This window comes from Aquila chrysaetos (assembly GCF_900496995.4).
Source record: "Aquila chrysaetos chrysaetos chromosome W unlocalized genomic scaffold, bAquChr1.4 W_unloc_1, whole genome shotgun sequence".
Lineage (NCBI taxonomy): Eukaryota > Metazoa > Chordata > Aves > Accipitriformes > Accipitridae > Aquila > Aquila chrysaetos.
The window spans coordinates 273,538-293,065 of NW_024470321.1; the positions used below are offsets into that span (position 1 = coordinate 273,538).

At 42.6% G+C, this 19,528-nt stretch overlaps 1 protein-coding gene across 2 annotated transcripts in view; it reads right to left on the reverse strand.

Annotated features, from left to right (window-relative positions):
• The window catches only part of LOC121232879 (ubiquitin-conjugating enzyme E2 R2-like), a 78,325-nt gene that overhangs the window by 17,547 nt on the left and 41,250 nt on the right, over nucleotides 1-19,528 (reverse strand). Inside the window, exons 2-3 of one of the 2 annotated variants that reach the window (XM_041121385.1) lie at nucleotides 14,606-14,659; nucleotides 3,894-3,980 (exon numbers count right to left, since the gene is read on the reverse strand). In XM_041121385.1, the coding sequence (XP_040977319.1) occupies nucleotides 3,894-3,980; nucleotides 14,606-14,659 (141 nt within the window). The remainder of the gene's footprint in view (nucleotides 1-3,893; nucleotides 3,981-14,605; nucleotides 14,660-19,528) is intronic. The other variant, XM_041121386.1, reaches the window with a different exon arrangement.

Here is a 19,528-nt window from a genome sequence, read left to right on the forward strand (position 1 = left end):
CTAGGACACAGCTGTTTGAAATATCAGGTAAAAAAGCAGGAGATGCTTTCTGAAGGTTTCACTGAAAATCCCTTCCAGCACACAAGAGGAAAAATATTTTGGCAGCATATGGAAGCCATACAGCCACGTAATCCTCAATCTGTGTTTTACTCACCAGTGTTATAGCCTGAATATAGATTTAAAGCTCCATAATGCCTACCATTTATAAACACTTTAAGAAGCCTGTAAAACCAATTCTCCATCAGCAACAGCACTCTGACATGATTACTTTGTAGGAGTGTTGTAGCAGTATTCACCACAGCTGATATTCTCCACTGAAGTTGACTCCAGGGACTCATGGGGTCCCAATGCCTTACTGCAGGATGGGGTGAAGGTGCAGATGGGGCCCCAAGGCCAGCCAGCAGATGTTGGACTCTCCAGGTCCTGCTGGCTTGCTGCCTCTTGCAACTGGCTGCTGGGATGACTTACAAGTTCCCAGAGGCAGCCCCACACCTTCAGGTGGCACAGCCTCAGCTGATGGGCAGCACTCACACTGTCCCTTGTCACCCTGATCCAAGGTACAGGTTGACGATAGGAACAAGAGAGAAGCTGCAGATCAGTTCTGTTCAAGACCACAGGCTGCCAGTTCCCCACACACCTAGTCTCAGCTATGTCCTGAGGACCCTCCAATACCGCTCAACACACAGGAGCCAAAACACAAAGTATCACTGCTCACAACAATAGCATCCATGCCTTTGAGTCCAAGCCAGTGATCACAGCTACAGATAGCAACAGCTCACCTGAAGGGTATTTGTGTTATAGCCAAACAAGATCCTGCTTCAACATTGGAGGCTTGTGATCAGTATCCAGATTTCAGCAGCTCACTAACCCTGCCAGGTAGGCTAATTTAGCAAGCCCTCATCATTTTGAAGCAGGTTTTTTGTCAAGAACTCAACCAAAAACAGCAACATAGCACCTGGAGCTGCTGAATACCCAAGCACCCACTTATGTTGCTGGAACAGTTTGCCATAACAAGGCAGTTTCCTTTTTAGGACTACAACAGGCTTGTGCGATCTAGAAAATATTTTTTTTAATATCATTAGTAAGGTTAACTTCACCTTAAAATGTTAGATTATGTTCACAGCCTATTCTGGTTTTATTCATAATTTCCATGAGTTTACCCAGTTTCTCCTTTAACCATCTCTTGGGAGAATGCAGTGCTGGTGGCCAGGAGAAGCCATCACTGCACTCAGAAAGGGTAAAGGTGTCATGGGGCCTGTGAGATCAGCACAAGGTTTTAGGGATCACTAGTCAATGGGAAAGCCTTTCCCCACGTACATTTTTGAAAGATATAAGTAAGGAGGATAGGGTATTTGTCTGTCAATAGGAAATAGCCTATACTTCTATTAGGACTGAGAACTTATGTCAAAAATAAAAACCAAGTCTTGAATACAGTTTTACCAAAATTCAACTAGATGACCCAAGTAAAGTGGATATGGGGAAACACACAAGTTACTCAAGTCTCATTGCTCAGAACTGGAACATCAGCCCCAACCTCTCCATCTGGTTCCACCAGCAGATTCTGTAAACTGCTACTTTCTTTCATCTTCCTTACACTGAAAGACCCCCCCCCCCCCCACCTTACAAACCCTCAAGCCCTTTGCTGATTTATTCTCAGTTTCATTTGGACTTATCCCAGTACCTCATCTTCATTGCTTAAATGTTGTTTCCAAAACAGCCTGCAAGCTGCTTCAGATTCCCTCAGCTCCAAGAAATACTGCTATGAACACAAAGTACAAAGCTGAGAGGTAGAGTATTTGAAGAGTAACCCCAAAATACACCCATCAAGTTTTGGGTTAGTTTCTCCTCCTACCTTCAGTTGTTTCTAGAGCCAATTTTTCATCTTTCCCACCAGGACTGGGAGAGGTCCTTTCCAAGACTCATTTTGTACATACCATTTTGGTAACCATTTCCCACTCACCTCCTGCATGAGAATTTCTGGATTCAGAATAGTGATCTGCTGCAGTGATCTGCTGCAGTGATCTGCTGGTCTCAAAGTTGTCTGTCTTTATAGATCTAACTCCCATGCAACTGAAATGGAGCCTTAAAGGGAAACATAATCCTTGGCTACATGCAAGATTCAGTGCCAAGTCCAAAACTCAAGTCAGAAGACCGTCAGATGACTGATTTCAGGATGTCCCTGGGCTTAGGGCAATCCTCCTGAGCATCCAGTAATTAAAGCTGATTACTATCTTGTTTTGCACTGAAGTTTGGAGAGGCTTTTGGCCATTTATTACTAAGCCATCAGTGCTGTTTTCACCATGACATTTGAAGCACGCTCATTCCAGGCTGGGCATTTAGCAGCAGCAACTTGTCAGAAAAGGGCCTTCCAAGCCCAAGACTGAAGCCATCATTTGTTTGCAGCAAGGAAGAGAAGTGACATTCCTGTTTAGAAGTAGACCTAAAGGAAGCCTGCAGAACCTCTCATAGGAAGACCTGTGATAAGGTGACAGAGCTGCACCAACAGGAACATTTTTAAAAGGCCTTTAGCTCCTCAAACTATTCAAGCAGTAGTCCTAGCCAGCTGACACTTGGCTAGGATATCCAAAAGTTTAGCAAGGATTTGACTGGCCTCCACTAAAAGCTTAAGTCAAGTTTTGAGCCAAAACAGGCCTTCAACTTTCAAATACAGCTCTATGAAATTCAGTAATTTTGAACCAATCGTATGAAATGAAATGCTTCTTCTCAGTCTTTGCAGCAGCACTATTAAACTCTGTCTCAAGCTGCTGCTCACATGAGCTCTAACGCAACAGCTCAACTCAGCCAGGCTCCAGGATAAACTTTAAAGGTCACTTGATAGATGAAAGCCCAGCAAGAAACACAACTAGTCCATTCACACCAGATGCAGGGCAACATATGCTATGCCCCAGCAACAGCAGAGGTTAGCCTGAGCGCTGCCATATTAACACAGCTGGGCCACCATCAGCCCCTGAGCTAGTCCATCAGCAGAGCACCACACCATGCTGAGATGCACCAGACATATACTCATTGCAACACTTCGGTCCATGATGACTTTACCTTAAATCTCTCCAAGCAGCCTGTGCTCAGCATCATGAAGACAATGCTTTCAAGCTAGGGAGTGCTGCTTTCTAAAAAGCATTTATATAAAATCATTCCCCTTCTGGACCTGCTATGTAGTTGTACCATAATCCAATCATGGACTTGATAGCTCAGTGTTATGGCTCTGAACACGACCCATATATGCACTGAACTAAGGGCCACTTCAAATTGGCTAGCAGACATTAAGCCCAAAGGTATCTGTTCACTCTGGTCCCAGGGTGACCAGACTGTGCATGACTCCTCCTGAAGCTGGACTACAGCTCTGGTTCTTTCTGCAGTCGGAGCACCCCAAGTCCAAACCCCTTCATCATAGGCTGACTGCTGAAGATGACTGTTTCCCACTATTTCTTGTCTCATCACACAATTTTGTAGGATATACTCAAATTAAAAATTTACTTGAAAGGTGTACAACAGCTAGTTGCTTAAATATCACAGTAGGGTAAGACCCCACACACCAGCCTTGATCCAAGAATCCCTTAAAATTGCCAATGCTCATGGCACAGTGCTTCGGCTGGGGCTGCCTGCTGTACTTGCAGGTACGAGAAAGGCTCCATCCCTGCCTACAGGAACAGCATTTCCTACAACATTTAGATTTAACTCTGCAACCATGAAGCTGACATTTAAAAACATAACAGCTAGTTATGGCTAGAGACATTTAGTACCTTCAATACTTCCAGAAGTTTAAGGACATAGAAAACCTTCTCACATGCCTGAGAAAAAAAAAATTAATTAGTTAAAAAAAAAAAAAAAAACAAAAAAAAAAAACAACACAAAACACAAAAAACCCACCTTACCTCATAAATGTTAGGGTGCCACATTTTGGTCAGGAATCTGAAGGTAGGTGGTGAATATGGATAGTCAATAGGAAATTTAATGTGAGCCTGGAAAAAAGCAAAATATTTTAGTTATGAAACAGAACAAAGAGAGATCAATAAGCAACCATTGCAATGAAAACCTGGAAAAAACAATTTCCATTAAGTACATTAAATAGTTCAATTTATAGATCAGTGCCTGTGTGGACCCACATTATAACTCTACACAATTTCTTGTGAACAAAACACTAACTGAACAAGAAAAATCTAAACACCAGGCCTTGCCTGAGCTAGTAATGCTCAGAAAACAAGCCAGAAGGCATCTACCATGTCCTAATTCAAGAAGCACTATCCAACAACTGTTGTTCAACAGAGTAAAATATATTTGTAAAGCTAGAACTCGAGATATCATTGCTGTCTTGCTAGGTTCAGATGCAGGCTAAAAATATTTTCTAAAGGTAAAAAGACCTGTTTTACATTTGCCAGTGCAAAGATTTTTAATTACTCTTTCTGTGCAGAAAAAAAAATTGATAAATACTTGCTCAATTGAGATCCAAAGGTTTTTTTGCCTTTCTTGTGCAAGAGTTAAACTGATCCATCTACCTGTGGTCCCAATACTACATTTCTTGCCACCACAAGCATTTCCCAAGTCTGAATACCATCTGTGTCTGTTTAATAAATCAGTGCAACTTGATGAACCAATGACAGCAAACATTACCTTCCAGTGCCTCCAAGGTCAGCAGCCAGCTGTGGGGCAAGACTCTCAGAGCCAAGTCAGTTGTGGGAAGACTGCGGAGATCCCAGCACTGGATATTAACTTCTCTGTGCTGTCCTGCCATTCACAGTAGTCAGAAAAGCCAGCCAGTAGGAAAGAGGGCTAAATCTGGACTGATTAAGTGCCAAAAACACTCCCCTCAAAGGGGGACTCACACACTGCTTTCTGCACTGTGGAGCACAGACCCTTCCCTTGGCACTGCTCAACCCACCATTAAGTCCCACCAGTCTAGTGTGGCATCTCCAAGCACCCGCACGACAGTCAGGTTCACATGCAACTAAGAATGCAAGAAGAGACCCCAAAAGCAGGTCACATATGGCAAGAGCAGAATCCTGGGTCACCCTCTTCCACTTAAGCATCTAACCATGCAACTTGGATGCAGGGTGCTGACCTTGTTCAACAGGACAAGCTATGGGAAGTTCTATTCCCAGAAACGTAAGCAGGCAAACAAATTGAATTATTGAGCTGTTGAGTACCTAGCTACAGTTTTACTTAGATTGGCATATGCTTTTGCCTTGTAACCCAAATTTTATGAGGCCAGAGTGCCAGGTAGCCAGGAAAAGAAGGTTTTCTGTTAACCTTTATGAAACAAATTCAACAGCTCACATGGCTTTACATTCTGCATGTGCCCTCTCGTAATATTGACTGTATGCAGGATGTTACAGCAGCACTGAGTCCTCACCTCACAGTCATCTGCCACAGCACACTCACAACCAAAAGATTTATGATCCACTTAAAACAATCCTAGCCCACGGTTTAAGGTCAGTTACACAAATGGCATTGCTCCAAGAACAGCAAGCAAATGCCTCTTGTCACCACACTGCTGCAGAAGAGTGACTGCTGCAGCAAGGAAATGCCTGGCTCTACAACATGCCACCCTGCACTGGGAGCAGAGCAGGAATTTACCCAGGACAGAGAAGGTTTACTTCAGCTCAAGGGCTTGCATCATGTATCTGCAGACTCCTCCAGACCACTAGGGTTTTCCCAAGAAAGCCCATTCCTGTGCTTATGTGCAGTTTTGTGAGATCTAAGACATAAAACAGCCCAAGGACTGAGATTAAAAATGCAAGAGACAACAAAACTCAGGGTTGAGCTAGCTACAAGATTTCTTGGCAGAACCTATGTGTCTTCTACACAGGTATAGTTTCTAGGCAACCAAAAAAGATGCAGCAACAGCCACAATTACAGGTCTGTTTTTTCACTAAAAGCCCAATTCTAAACATGTTGGGACAAAAAGACCAAATTAGGCAATAAACTTATTTTTTTAAATAAAGCAGTAGCTCACAGAAAGGTTTCCCCTTACAATTTCACTAATGTAAGGCAAATCAGCTATTTGAGCTTATTTCTGGTAAGTTCAGCCAGGCACTGCTAGGTACTAGAGTGGCAGAGTTTTAGGGCAGCTTGTTGTTGTTAGCTCAGTTACAGCCGGACAAATTAATTTAGGAGGACTAAAGATGCAACTCAGTCCCCTACCTACAAGTACCCAACCATTGCTGCATTCACCATGCATTTGACTCTAGCTGAGCTTAACCTGAACAGAAACAATTGTATTTCAGCATCCCAATTTTAGCCACCTGCTTGCCATGGCTCTTCGACACCACTGAACATACTCAACAGCCAGGAAGGTGGAGATGACAGTCATCAACCCTTGACCTTAATTTATTTTATGGCAAAACCAGCTTCCAGAAGGATTTGGATTATTTTCTTCCCTTTCTCAAAGACTTCTTCTGCCGTGTTGCCCCCATACAATGATGTCATCAATATATTGCAGGTGTTCCGGAGCTTCACCCTTTTCCAGTGCAGTCTGGATTAGTCCATGGCAAATGGTGGGGCTGTGTTTCCACCCCTGGGGCAATCGATTCCAGGTGTACTGGACACCCCTCCAAGTAAAGGCAAATTGTGGACAACACTCTGCTGCCAGAGGGATTGAGAAAAATGCATTAGCAATGTCAATTGTAGCATACCACTTGGCTGCCTTTGACTCTAGTTCGTATTGAAGTTCTAGCATATCCGGAACAGCAGCACTCAGCAGCAGCATGACTTCATTCAGGCCACGATAGTCTACTGTCAGTCTCCACTCCCCATTAGGCTTTCACACTGGCCATATGGGACTACTAAAGGGTGAGCGAGTTTTGCTGATCACTCCCTTGGCTCTCCAGTTGGCGAATCAACTTGTGGATGGGAATCAGGGAGTCTCGGTTGGTGTGATATTGCTGCCGGTGCACCATCATGGTAGCAATTGGCACTTGTTGTTCTTCAACCTCCAGCAACCCCACAATTCAAGGGTCTTGAGAGAGACCAGGCAGGGTAGACAGCTGTTCAATTCCCTCCGTCTCCAAGGCAGCTGTACCAAAAGCCCATCGATACCCCTTTGGGTCCTTAAAATACCCTCTCCTGAGGTAGTCTATGCCAAGGATGCACGGAGCCTCTGGGCCAGTCACAATGGGGTGTTTCTGCCATTCATTCCCAGTTAGGCTTGCTTCAGCCTCCAATACAGTTAACTCTTGGGATCCCCCTGTCACACCAGAAATACAGATGGGTTCTGCCCCTTTATAACTTGATGGCATTAGAGTGCACTGTGCACTGGTGTCTACTAGAGCCTTACACTCCTGTGGGTCTAACGTGCCAGGCCATCGAATCCACACAGTCCAATAGACCTGGTTATCCCTTTCCTCCACCTGGCTGGAGGCAGGGCCCCTCTAGCCATGGCCATAAGATTCTCCACTCACTTCTCATAAAAATGGATTAGAATTCCTTTCCATAGGATCAGAAGTAAGATCAGCCCTTCTACTCTGTCTGGGGAACTGCCCACTGGAGACTGGAACAGCAATTTTCCTGTAAGAATCCCAATTTTTGATTGTTTTTCCTTGCAATTCACATACCCATGCCTCTAGCGTCAAGGTAGGTTCTCCATCCCACTTCCTCATGTCCTCTCTGTGGTCATGCAGGTAAAACCACAGGGTACCCTGTGGTGTGTGCCTTCTATCTCCTCTCTCTTGATCAGAGGAACACTTACTCCTAATAGCCAAGATACTGGTCCATATAGGTGGGGGGCAGAACTTATCCTTGAGTCACTGGAACTCTCAGGACAGTTTCTCAGCTAGTATGTCTGGCAGTCTCTCCACAGTTGAGATGTAGGCCCATAGGAAGGAAGAGAGATTTTCTTCATATTGCCAGAGTTGGCAAGCCATTTCATCCACCATCAGTGCCTCTTTGTCTTTCCAGGTCAGTACTGCCAATGGGTTGGCATATGACAACAGTGCGCTCTGTACAAACTTCCACCACATGGGTCATGTGTGTTTGACTTTGTCTGGATCTGCGGGTAACTGCGTGTTATCTGGGTCATAATAAGTTATCTCTAGCACAGCTAATTCCCTCAGGTACTGGATACCTCTCTCCATGGTGGTCCACTTGCCTGGTTGACATAGAACATCTTCCTTAAAGGGATACCTTTCCTTCATGCTTGACAGGAGTCACCTCCAGAGGCTGAGGGCTTGTGTCCCTTTTCCAACTGCCTTGTCAATGCCACCTTCCCTGACAAGTGATCCCAGCTGCTTGGCTTCCCTACCTTCTAATTCCAGGCTACTAGCCCCATTGTCCCAGCATCAGAGCAGCCAGGTGATAATGTGCTCACCTGAATGGCATCTGAAATATTTTCGCATATCCCACAGCTCACTCAGGGATAGGGATCGGGATCTAGTGGTTACCTCTTGTTCTGCCTCTTCCTCCTGTTCTTGTGATGGCCCTGCTTCATTCTTCTTTACTAAATGAGCTGACTTTCATGTCCATTTTTTCTTGCGTATAAGTGCAACTGATACTGGCACTGGTTGATACTCTGGTTCAGCTGCATCACCCATCACAGGGGTCAGAGTAGCCACAGTGCCTGCCAGCAGGGGTTGATCTCTGGGTGGTATTCTTAAGTAGTTGTTTAACCCACAAGACCTGAACCACATTCAGGAGACATAGCAATAGGGACATGCTGGTTTGAACATCCCAAGAATATTCAAAATTTTCAGAATTCTCAAATGCTATTGTAATTAGCCTAGCTGAGAAAGGGAAGGTGTGGGAAGATGTCTCCTCCATAGGTTGATTCCCCGAAGAGAAAAGGTAAAAAGTGTAATTATTATAGTCGCCAGAAGATGGCACCCAAACTACGGAGATGTCTCCCCCTCTCCAAGGGAAAGGTGTAATTATTAAATTTCCAATAGATGGCTCCCGAAGTACAAAGATGAAAGCAATGCTGAGTACAAATACCAGACTAGTTTCACGACCAGCAATTCTATCATATAAGCCAGTGTTACAAAGTACAACATGATAACTCTAGCCCAGTTCCTACAGGCAATAAACAGCACAACAGGGAGCATATACTGCAAGTAAGGTATTACATAACACAACTTTAAGAACAACCATACCAACTTTGAGAGCAAATAAATCAACATTGTGACCAGTGACTATTGAACTAATATAATGAATGCTTATAACAAATTTGTTCTAACACATTCCAGTCAGATTTGTCATTATCTCAGCCCATCGTGCCCCAAGCACCACACAGCTGTTTGCTCACTCCTCCCCCCTCCCAGTGGGATCAGGGAGAGAATTGGGGGGAAAAAAAGGAAGTAAAATTCATGGGTAATAATAGTAATGCAAAGGAAGATAACAAAAAGAGAGATAAAACCCAAGAAAGATAAGTGATGCACAATACAATTGCTCACCACCCAGTGACCAATACCCAAGCAGCAATCTGCCCCTCCCGGCCAACTCCCCCCAGTTTATATACTGAACATGACGTTCTATGGTATGGAATATCCCTTTGGCTAGTTTGGGTCAGCTGTCCTGGCTATGCTCCCTCCCAGCTTCTTGTATACCTCCTCGCTTGCAGAGCATGGGAAACTGGAAAATCCTTGACTTAGGATAAGCATTACTTATCACACTGATGTTTTAGTTGTTGCTATCAACATTATTCTCATACTAAATCCAAAATACAGCACTGTACCAGCTACTAGGAAGAAAATTAACTCTGTCCCAGCTGAAACCAGGACACATGCTTATAGTCCCTAGAAAAAGGCTAAACTCCCCTGATGTTACATTGAATAGACCAGCCTGGCAGAAGATTCAGCCCTTTACAGGCATTTACAGCTACTGCACAAGAACTTCAACCTCTAAGTTACACCACAACGCATATTTTAAGAATATTATTACCAGCATGGTCACTTTGTTTCCTATTTTACTGCCTTGCTCCCTGGTATCCTCATTAGTGCCTGCACTTCAGGTTTGTTATTTTTCTTCTATTTGGATAGGGCAAAGCCATACTGAAATCTATGTATGCCAGAAAAATAAAGTCTTACTAGATACCATGTTATTTGACTGAAAATACAAACCTAATGTTTCTACCAACTGCTGAATTAAGTCCCAATTCAGTCACTATGAATAACTACTACAGTGATTTTGTTTCTGGAGATCTTGCCATGCACTTGACTTGACACTTGCATATTAATATCATCTCCCTCTCAGTGGGGAGCACTAACACAGGCAGGACTCCCTCCTAGCTTCAGCTGTCTAGAAACTCAGTATTTATTTCAGCCTAGCTGTATATGACACTTCTATAGTCTGACACTGATTTTTTTTCTACTCTTCTCAAACTGACAAAACCTAGATCCATGATTTTTAGGCAGCAAGGGTAGGAATGGTGAATCCATCCTATCTGCCCACTGCAGAGAGGCAACAGGGGGGGGGGGAAGAACACACATTTCCTAGAAAGCCACCAGCATCACAACTGACCTGATCTGGGGAAATAAGGAGCACCAGCAGCTTTTACAGTGGCCAATGGAAACTGCAGCTGCTCAGCATTTCTGGAAGTGCCAGTTAAAAATAATTTTTATTTTAAAACATCACAAGCTTAATACAAGCCCTATGAAAACACAGCACCAGTAAAACTGAGCATCCTTTGAAAACTGTATTTAAGTTCAGATACAAAAGGAAGCATTTGAGGTTTTAAAGTATTTTGTGCTTTTTTTTGTAATTATCTGCTACAGCCAGCTCACAGACAAGCTCCTACTGATTCTGTGTGCAGGTACCACCAAGGTCTCCTATAGATCACCCACCCTGCCCCAGTAAGAGTTACAGCACTTGCAGACAGCACAAGGCCTCCGTATTTTTCTTTGTAACAGCCATAACCAGGCTCCTCACTGTGCACATCATCACTTCCCATAGCTGCACACCGCATGAATGGTTCCTGCCAGCATGCTACTAACTACACCATACATTTAACATACAAGAAAGCCAACAAGAACAGGAACTACAGACCATTACTGGGTTAAGCGTTAATATCTAATCCCACAAAATGCCCTTTACTGCTTCTAGCACATCAAGCATTTATACAATTCATCTAATGGATTCTCCTCTTCCACATTAAGCCTGGGTTAGTGCATGCAGTATTAAATACTATGTGCCAGAAAACACGTTCAGTAGAGGTCAGCAGTAAGTACTAGCAGTCTCTCACATCAATGAGGTTTAAAGCACCTTGATATTGTCCAGCTTCAGAACCTATAAAGCAGCATTAAAGCTAGCCACACTGCGTTATCAATTATTTGACAAGGTAAAAATGAACATAGGACCAACATTGCTATTTCAGTTCCAGATATTATGACTTCAGACCAAAGTCATTTCTTGTGTCAGAGCTGGGCACTAGCCTGGTAATTTAGTCCCAGTTCTGGCTTTATTTCCCAGCAGCACCATAACAATATTTATTGACATTTGTTGTGCTTTTAGAGAATTAGGACCACATTTCTAATCTAAGTTAGAAGATGAGTGACCAGGTGAATTAAATCTTGTGAGTCCTGAAGACTCCCTTGCTGCTGCAGTGGCCATATGAACACTAACAGCAGCAAACCCTTTGTATTCTATATTACCTGTGCTGTTTCATAAGGAATTTAAATCAAATACCTGAAAGCAAAGAGTGAACTAGATCTCATAAAAAGGACATGAAGCTTCTAAACAAGAAAGAAAATAGAGCCACAAGTCAGTAGGGCAAAGATGAGTCAAGAAGTGAGGTTAACTTGCACAATTAGAGACTGGTTTGACAGGCAGGAGCCCATTCTTGTTCCACACTAAATCATATCTTGTATATGCTTCCTAATTTAGTTATCTGAGGCATTACTAAAAGCTGTTATTTCCAATGGAAGACTCCTCTGATATAAACTAGGTTTCCTTTTACCAAAACTTCTTTGAATAGTAAATTGTTATTAAATATTTCTCTGTCCATGTAGCTATGTTCATAAAGCTGGGACTGTTAAGTCACCCAACCTGGACCAAAGCAGCAAGCCTGCGATACAAAAGTCAAAGTTACAATTACACCTTTAAAGAAAGGGCTTTCACCCACATATTAGTCTTTTGCTCCTTAGATCTGAAATCAGGACTAACAATAGACATGAAACCAGGGTTGAGCTGAATGATGGGGGGGATTCACTACAGCCCTGTTAAGCTGGTTTGCATCCAGGCTCCTGCGATCTCATACATTCATACTCCTGCTGCCTGGACAATTTCTCAAGGGATCCAAGTAAATAAAACTGCTCTGAACAATGACATTAGAACAAGCAGTGCCTGGAAACCAAACCATTTTCTTCTAATATTACTCAAAAGGAACAAAAGGATTTTTTTTTTTTTTTTTAATATTGTCTCCCCTTGATAACCTAGAAGTTCAGTCTGGAGGTTCTAGTCTTCATGACAATAACTGCTCATGGCAGCTGCTACTCATCTAGAGACTGAGTTAGCCTGCACAAGTCAGCTGTGTTTAGGATCTCAAGCAGTTCAGCAGTTAGAGAAGATATTTCTTTCTTGCAGTGGGTTTTACTGCAGGGACAGACCATGGTATTGCCCAGTTAATTGTGCGGTTCAGTCTGAACCATGCAACAACCACTTTGGCTCTGGCTAGAAACACTCATTGTCAGTGCTCTTGAGCCAGAGAGCATCCAGATTCAGACAAGGCAGCTGTTAACGCTCTCACGTGGAGAACTTGCTTGGGACAGGCTGGAAGCCAAACAAGAAGTTTCCCTTGGCCAGAGGCCACCTGCACACTCCTGAAGCTGTTCCCCTCCCCAGTCACACAGCCAAGCATGGCCCCACCAGCACAGGGCCAGATGCCCATCTCCAGCTGTGCACAGGTCAGTCCTGCAGTGCCCATGGTTTGACAGAGTTTTTTCCTGCCTCAACTTTATGTACCAGGCTGATAATGGCAAAGCAAGAGCATTTCCAGACAGCCAGACTTCTGAACTCCTTAGTATAAACCCCTAAGACACAGCCGTGTAACTTTGACAATTTTTTCCCAAAACTGCAGGTCAGTGCCTTCAGAGCTCAGGTTGAAGGAGCAGATTACAGGAACACTCACCTACATTAGGCTAACAACTGCCAGGTTCACTTCCATTACTTTTATTATGTTTGACTTCACACAATGCTACAGAAAACACCATCATTGCAGCAGCTGCAGGAGATGTAGCATCCAGCAAGAGATATTGAGTTGGAAATGGTGGCATCCTGAGCCATCCAAGTATTTCTTCTATAACCTGTCCATTTTCACTCAGTTTCTGCATTTGTCTGCCACCTCATCACAGAAAAGGCAACTACCAGAAGCTATATTATAAGACCTAATACCAAACAGAACTACTTGGTCCTCTTCCATACAGCAAGCTGCCAGCCCAACAGCTTTGCTGAGCTTTGACCACAGGAGCCAAGCACTAAAGCAATTTCAGAATCCCACATGAGAAAACTGACATCATACCGAGGTTTCTGTACTTTCCTTGGAATTCTCATGCTGAAATATTACTAGATTCTGCCCCCAATTCAACCTTCGCTCCAAGATCAGGCCTGATTAAGAGAAAAAAAAATTAAGATTGAATATATTAGAGATTGTGGCAGGCCATACGTGAGGAGACTTCTGCCATCACTGAAGGCCTCATGTTGAGATTGTGCTCTTGGGTCTGATGCCTTCTGGTTGCCTGCAGACTGTACACAAGTCATATGGCTTAAAATCAGGCTCGCTGGGTGTGTGTTATGCAGAGGCTAGTCTGTGTGACTATTTTCTGGGCAGAAACAGATGACTGTTCTTATTTATATCTGTACAAACACACCAACTTCCCCATTTGGACAAAATAGGAAGAATAACTTCAAATGTGTGGAACTTAAGTCTCCCTATAGTGTCCAATACTTGCTGAAGGAGCCAAAAGATACTTGGCAATACTGCACCTAAAGTTTACTCCAAATCATACATCTCTTAGGTCTCTGCTTTAGAAGAGAAGCTGGCACTTGAAATAGTCCTACTGCAGGTATAGCTGAGGATGCTAGTACCTGAACCGGTAAAGCTCTAACACTAGTGGCAGCTGTTCTAGAAACTGTTTGTGCCTACTTCAGAAAAGGCAATTTTCCAACTCTTTCTATTTGAAAAAATAATAAAGTTTTGCTGGAGGAGTGGCAGGAATATTTGAGGCTGCTTATTCAAAGTATCATGCTACATTACTGGCATCTCTGGCAGCATGTGTGGAAGTCTTCCAGTTACATGTGTATGGGGGGTTGATATCCTGGGCACCTGCCTCTGCTTGCCAGGCTTCAGGGTCCAGAAGATTGTCTCTTTTATTAAGAGCTGCATTAGCCTATGACATCTTCATCATCCTGTTCAATCTTATATTTTAAACTTTCATGACCTGGGTAAGTAATTTACTTTCTTGAAGCAGATTTATATACAGGCATATCTATGGAATGGTTGAGTATGAGACAGTATGATATATTTCGGACTTATCCTAGTCATATCTCTAGTTTAGTTTGCTCAAATTCAAGTAATCACAACCAAAGCATATCCCAGTTTCTCAGCATTTTGCATCAGGCTTGACAGAGTGAACTCACCTATTCATTCCTCCATTTGCATACTCACCAAAACACAGCAGATCACTTTACTGTTCAGTGAAGCAAGCCATACCATTTGCATCTGCTGAGTGAAGAGACATCCAAGCTAGCTCCATATACAAACACCCTTTCCTTCAGCCAGTTTTAACTATTTTTAGACAATTCTTTAAACAAGCACCATTCATGAGTCAGTGAATGACTAATTGCCTTGATTCTCTTCATATGCAAGCCAGGCTGGATGCAAGAGGAAAGCTCTCAAGGGACAGCCAGTCACATGTTCTGCTAAAAACACAGGGCAGGTCTTGATGCAGTCACCTCTTTCATAAGCAGCAAGGGGAAAGGAATATTTATAACATTGTAAGTGTAAACCATAGCACTGTGCTGCAGCATTACACAACTTCACCTTTCTCAGGACAGCAGGCAGCAGTTCTTATGAGACTTCACAAGCTGGCATACCAATGTTTATTTAAACAAGGGATATAGGTTTCTAGAAACTGAACAGCAACACCTAGGAATTGCAGTCAAAAACTTATCTATGCTGTCTGCCACACAAGCCAGCTAAGCACTTACACAGCCATGCTACTTATTTTTCAGCCATTGCATTACCAATCACGAACCCTCCTGTTTGGAGCTGGTCACAGGCAGTAAATCTAGGGAGACACAGGTAACACTTAGTGATACAACTGTATTATGCATAGCCCCAGTGTGCAACCTGTCTGCAAAGTGTCTATAATTCTGTATGACCTAGTGAGGACTGATACACCTATGCAAGCTGCCTCCCTGCCCAACATCCTCTAGTTCACTGCAGGAACCAGCACTATGTCAGAAGTTATTCACTAGCGAGAAGCCTACATTTGAGACACAAAAGCATATTTTCAGATTATTGCATAATGATGCACCTCTCAGCTCCATTATCATAGGCTGCTCCAAACAGATCAAGTTTAAAGTTTAAGCTAAAATAAGTGCGTTGGCTGATACATACCCATCCTTGCTCCTCAGGCTATTGTTTCTATGGTAACAGGTTTTGGGTGGGGTTTTTTTGCTAGTGAGGAGCTAAATTCAATAGGCATTCAGCATTCTGTCATTCTCTACCTCTTTTCACCCCTGCCTTGTGCTTTAGATGATTTGGAGCTCACAGCATTACAATCAGTGTAGCTTTATTCATGAGCAGCAACGACTCGGTTGCCAGCAAACTGCACCACAAGGGATGAGAACTAAAGAAAGATGAATCCTAGCTCAGATCTCAGATTTATTTTTTCAAAACAAGACAAAAACCCAAATTGCACAGTGTTATTGAGCCGTTAGAGTCTCAGTTAGAGCTTTGGCCTGCTAAGGAAAGGGAGTCCAGTTCAAATGATACATTTAATTCACTTAAGGTGGGTGTCTGTTTTGAAGTCATTAAGTCAAAAATCAAAACACAGAGGCAGATCACTGAGGCCTGCAGAGTATTAAGCTGCTACTTCTCACACTACAAAGTGCTCTTGCCTGGGCTGGGGGGCAAAAGCAGCAGCTGCCAGCCTGAATCTGCCACAGTACCAGCTCCTGCAAATATATGTTTTAACAGCTGCATTACACCAGGCACTGCTGCTGTAGTCACAAGGACAAGATATTCCACTGCTTTAGTCTTCAGTGGCTCCAAAGTACTACTGTTTGAACCACATCTCAGGTTGCCTTGTGTCTGGTACCATATAGACCTTATGCTCCCAATGTGGACCTCAGGAAACAGCTACTGAAGAACATGTCCCTTCACATACAGTCCTCATCTCCTGCAGATCACCAGGAAGTCACCTCCCTGCTGTAACAACCATGCTCCATTTAAAAAGCTGATTACACATGGCTAGACAAGAACCATCTACAAAATGGTTGTTCTTGATCACTGTTAACACACAGATGCTTAAAAAGACATCATTCAGGCCAGATGGATATACAAGAGAAAGTACAACACTGAAGTGAAAGCTAGCATTGATATTTCTACCTATGTTCCAACTAGTTGCCATGTCAATGACTAATATGATATCTAGATAAAACCAGAATCCTCAGTTTGCTGAAATATCTCCTGAAAGGGACAACAAAAGGGTGCAAAGCAGGTTGATTCATCTGCAGTACAGCACAGATATTTAAGGTACCCTTTATACTTCTGATAAAAGCAGAACCAGTGCAATCAAGCTAAGCTTGGTACATGAACAAACATCCTTGAAATTCAAGCTTGTATCTAATTGTAACCATTTACATTAAGTTTGAAGGCATACAGGGTAAGAGTAGCAGTCAGGAAGAACCACTTCAGACTACCACAGGTCAAGAAGATTTCAAGGTCGAGACACAAATTTAATGAGACACAAATTTAATGAGACACAAATTTAATGAGACACAAATTTAATGAGACACAAATTTAATGAGACACAAATTTAATGAGACACATGTAAGATGAGAATGCAAGCAAGGGATCTGATTATTTGGACAGAGAAAGCTGGATCTTGTAGGAAAGTCAGAGGAAACTTGTACAATTGTGCAACTAAAAGCAACCCTTAAATAGCTCTAACACTATGCAGTATTGCCTACCAGTACCAAGAAAGGAACTGAGGGAAAATTAAAACTCATTTAATTTTTCTTCCAGTATTTAAGCATGTCATAGATATTATTCTTGATTTGAAGTGGCAGATCTGACAACTTTAGAAGAAAAGCATGACAGATAAGCAACCACCATAAGTGGCATACCAGGAAAGAAAAGACAAGATCTATGGTAGATCGACAGTCTGCTTTTAGTGAGAACTGGAGCATGGATGAAGATACCTCAAGAAAAGAAAAAAAAAAAAAAAAAAAGGTAGAGAACTTCAAGACAGAGCAATTTTTCTACTGTGAGACATCACTTTCTACTTAGACCCTTCTGGTGAATTTTGGATAACTTATTTTTCAGCTTCGCCCTTCCTTTCTAAAGTCTTGAAGTTTGAGAACACTAACCAAATGCTAGAGAAACAGATAATAAAAAAATAACCTTCCAATAGGTCTTCATGTATATAGTAGCCACACAGCACCTTCTTATTTCAATGCCTCCGCAGAAACAAGCCATGTTGCTTTCCTGCAAAGACTCCAAAAGCTCCTCCACTTTCTAAATAATAGGATCATCACACATAAGCATCTGTGACTACGGAGATCACTGATGCTTAATCTACAAAAATGCATGCTGTGTCTCCAGTAGCTCTAGTACGGTGCTCCAGCATGCCATCACACTCAAAAATTGTAGCATCCACACAATCAGTTTGGGGACTGGATTATCTCTTACTCCATTCAGAGAAAAATGATACCCACACAACTGCAAAAACATAAGACCTGAGCACAGGACTTGCTTGTATATGGAATAAGCTGAGGCTACCAAAACCCAGGAATGGCAGAGAACAGGAAATTCATCCTTATTTGTATGCTAGCCATGATCCCATGATGATATTCTTTCCTGTCTTATAAGATTAATTCTTGAAAACTTAGTCTTAATGTTGTTATGCTGTTTGATCAGAGCCTGTATCTCAGACACACTGCACCTGATGCAATATGCCTACCTACACCCTATCAAATTACAATGCAGTAATAATCAGTTTGCAGCAAAAGTTGACAGTGTTTTGAGAATACAAGCATAAGTACAGCCCTGTTATGGGAAACCTACCCCAGACATACATGGAAGTGTCTGAACCCTAAAATAGTCTGTGTTGGCAATTACAGCCTTATCTATGCTGGGATAAAATATGTTGATGTTAAAAGAAAATTATTTACCCAAATTCATGTCGTGCTTTAACCCCAGCCAGCAACTAAGCACCACGCAGCCACTCACTCACTTCTCCCCCCACCCAGTGGGATGGGGGAGAGAATCAGGAAAAGTAGTAAAACTCGTGGGTTGAGATAAGAACAGTTTAATAGAACAGAAAAGAAGAAACTAATAATGATAACACTAATAAAATGACAACAGTAATGATAAAAGGATTGGAATATACAAATGATGCACAGTGCAATTGCTCACCACCTGCTGACCAATACCCAGTTAGTCCCCGAGTGGTGATCCCCCCACCCCCACTCCCCCCAGTTTATATACTAAATGGGACATCACATGGTGTGGAATACCCCGTTGGCCACTTTGGGTCAGCTGCCCTGGCTGTGTCCCCTCCCAACTTCTTGTGCCCCTCCAGCCTTCTTGCTGGCTGGGCATGAGAAGCTGAAAAATCCTTGACTTGAGACTAAACACTACTTAGCAACAACTGAAAACATCAGTGTGTTATCAACATTCTTCTCATACCTAACTCAAAACATAGCACTGTACCAGCTACTAGGAAGACAATTAACTCTATCCCAGCTGAAACCAGGATGACTCATCATTACAAATATTTTCATGCTTGTTTTTTCCAGTTACTAGCAAGCAACACTACAAGCTTCTATTCAACACTGCTTTAAAGTTCATCAGTAGTTAATGATCAGTAACTATTTCAAATTGATGATTCAGGTTCAACCATACCATCAAGATAATGACTGATTATTTTGATTAAAAAAATTAATTCATTGCTTGTAAAGAGGTGTTATGTTACACTGACAGATTCAGACATCCGCATGCTACTTAAAGCACAAGCTGCTTCCTGACACAAACATATCCAAAGCATGTCTTGGAGGAGCCTCTAGTGGTGATAAAGTAATGTGATTATGATTTAACAGATACTCAAGTATAAGCTAACAGCCTTGCTGGTATTCACACTAGCCTACAGATGCATTACTCCTAGTCAGGTTACCAGCGATCAGCATCTGAAAGCCATGCACATACTTGGTACCAAGTAGGATGATTTAAATAGTGCTCTACCTACAAGTTTTACCTTGCCTTGATTCAAATAAGGGAACACACCAGCTTGCTACTTGTCCTCTTCTGCTTGTAGATAACATTTAGTACATAAACCAAATAAAGAGTTCTGAAAGTTTCCTA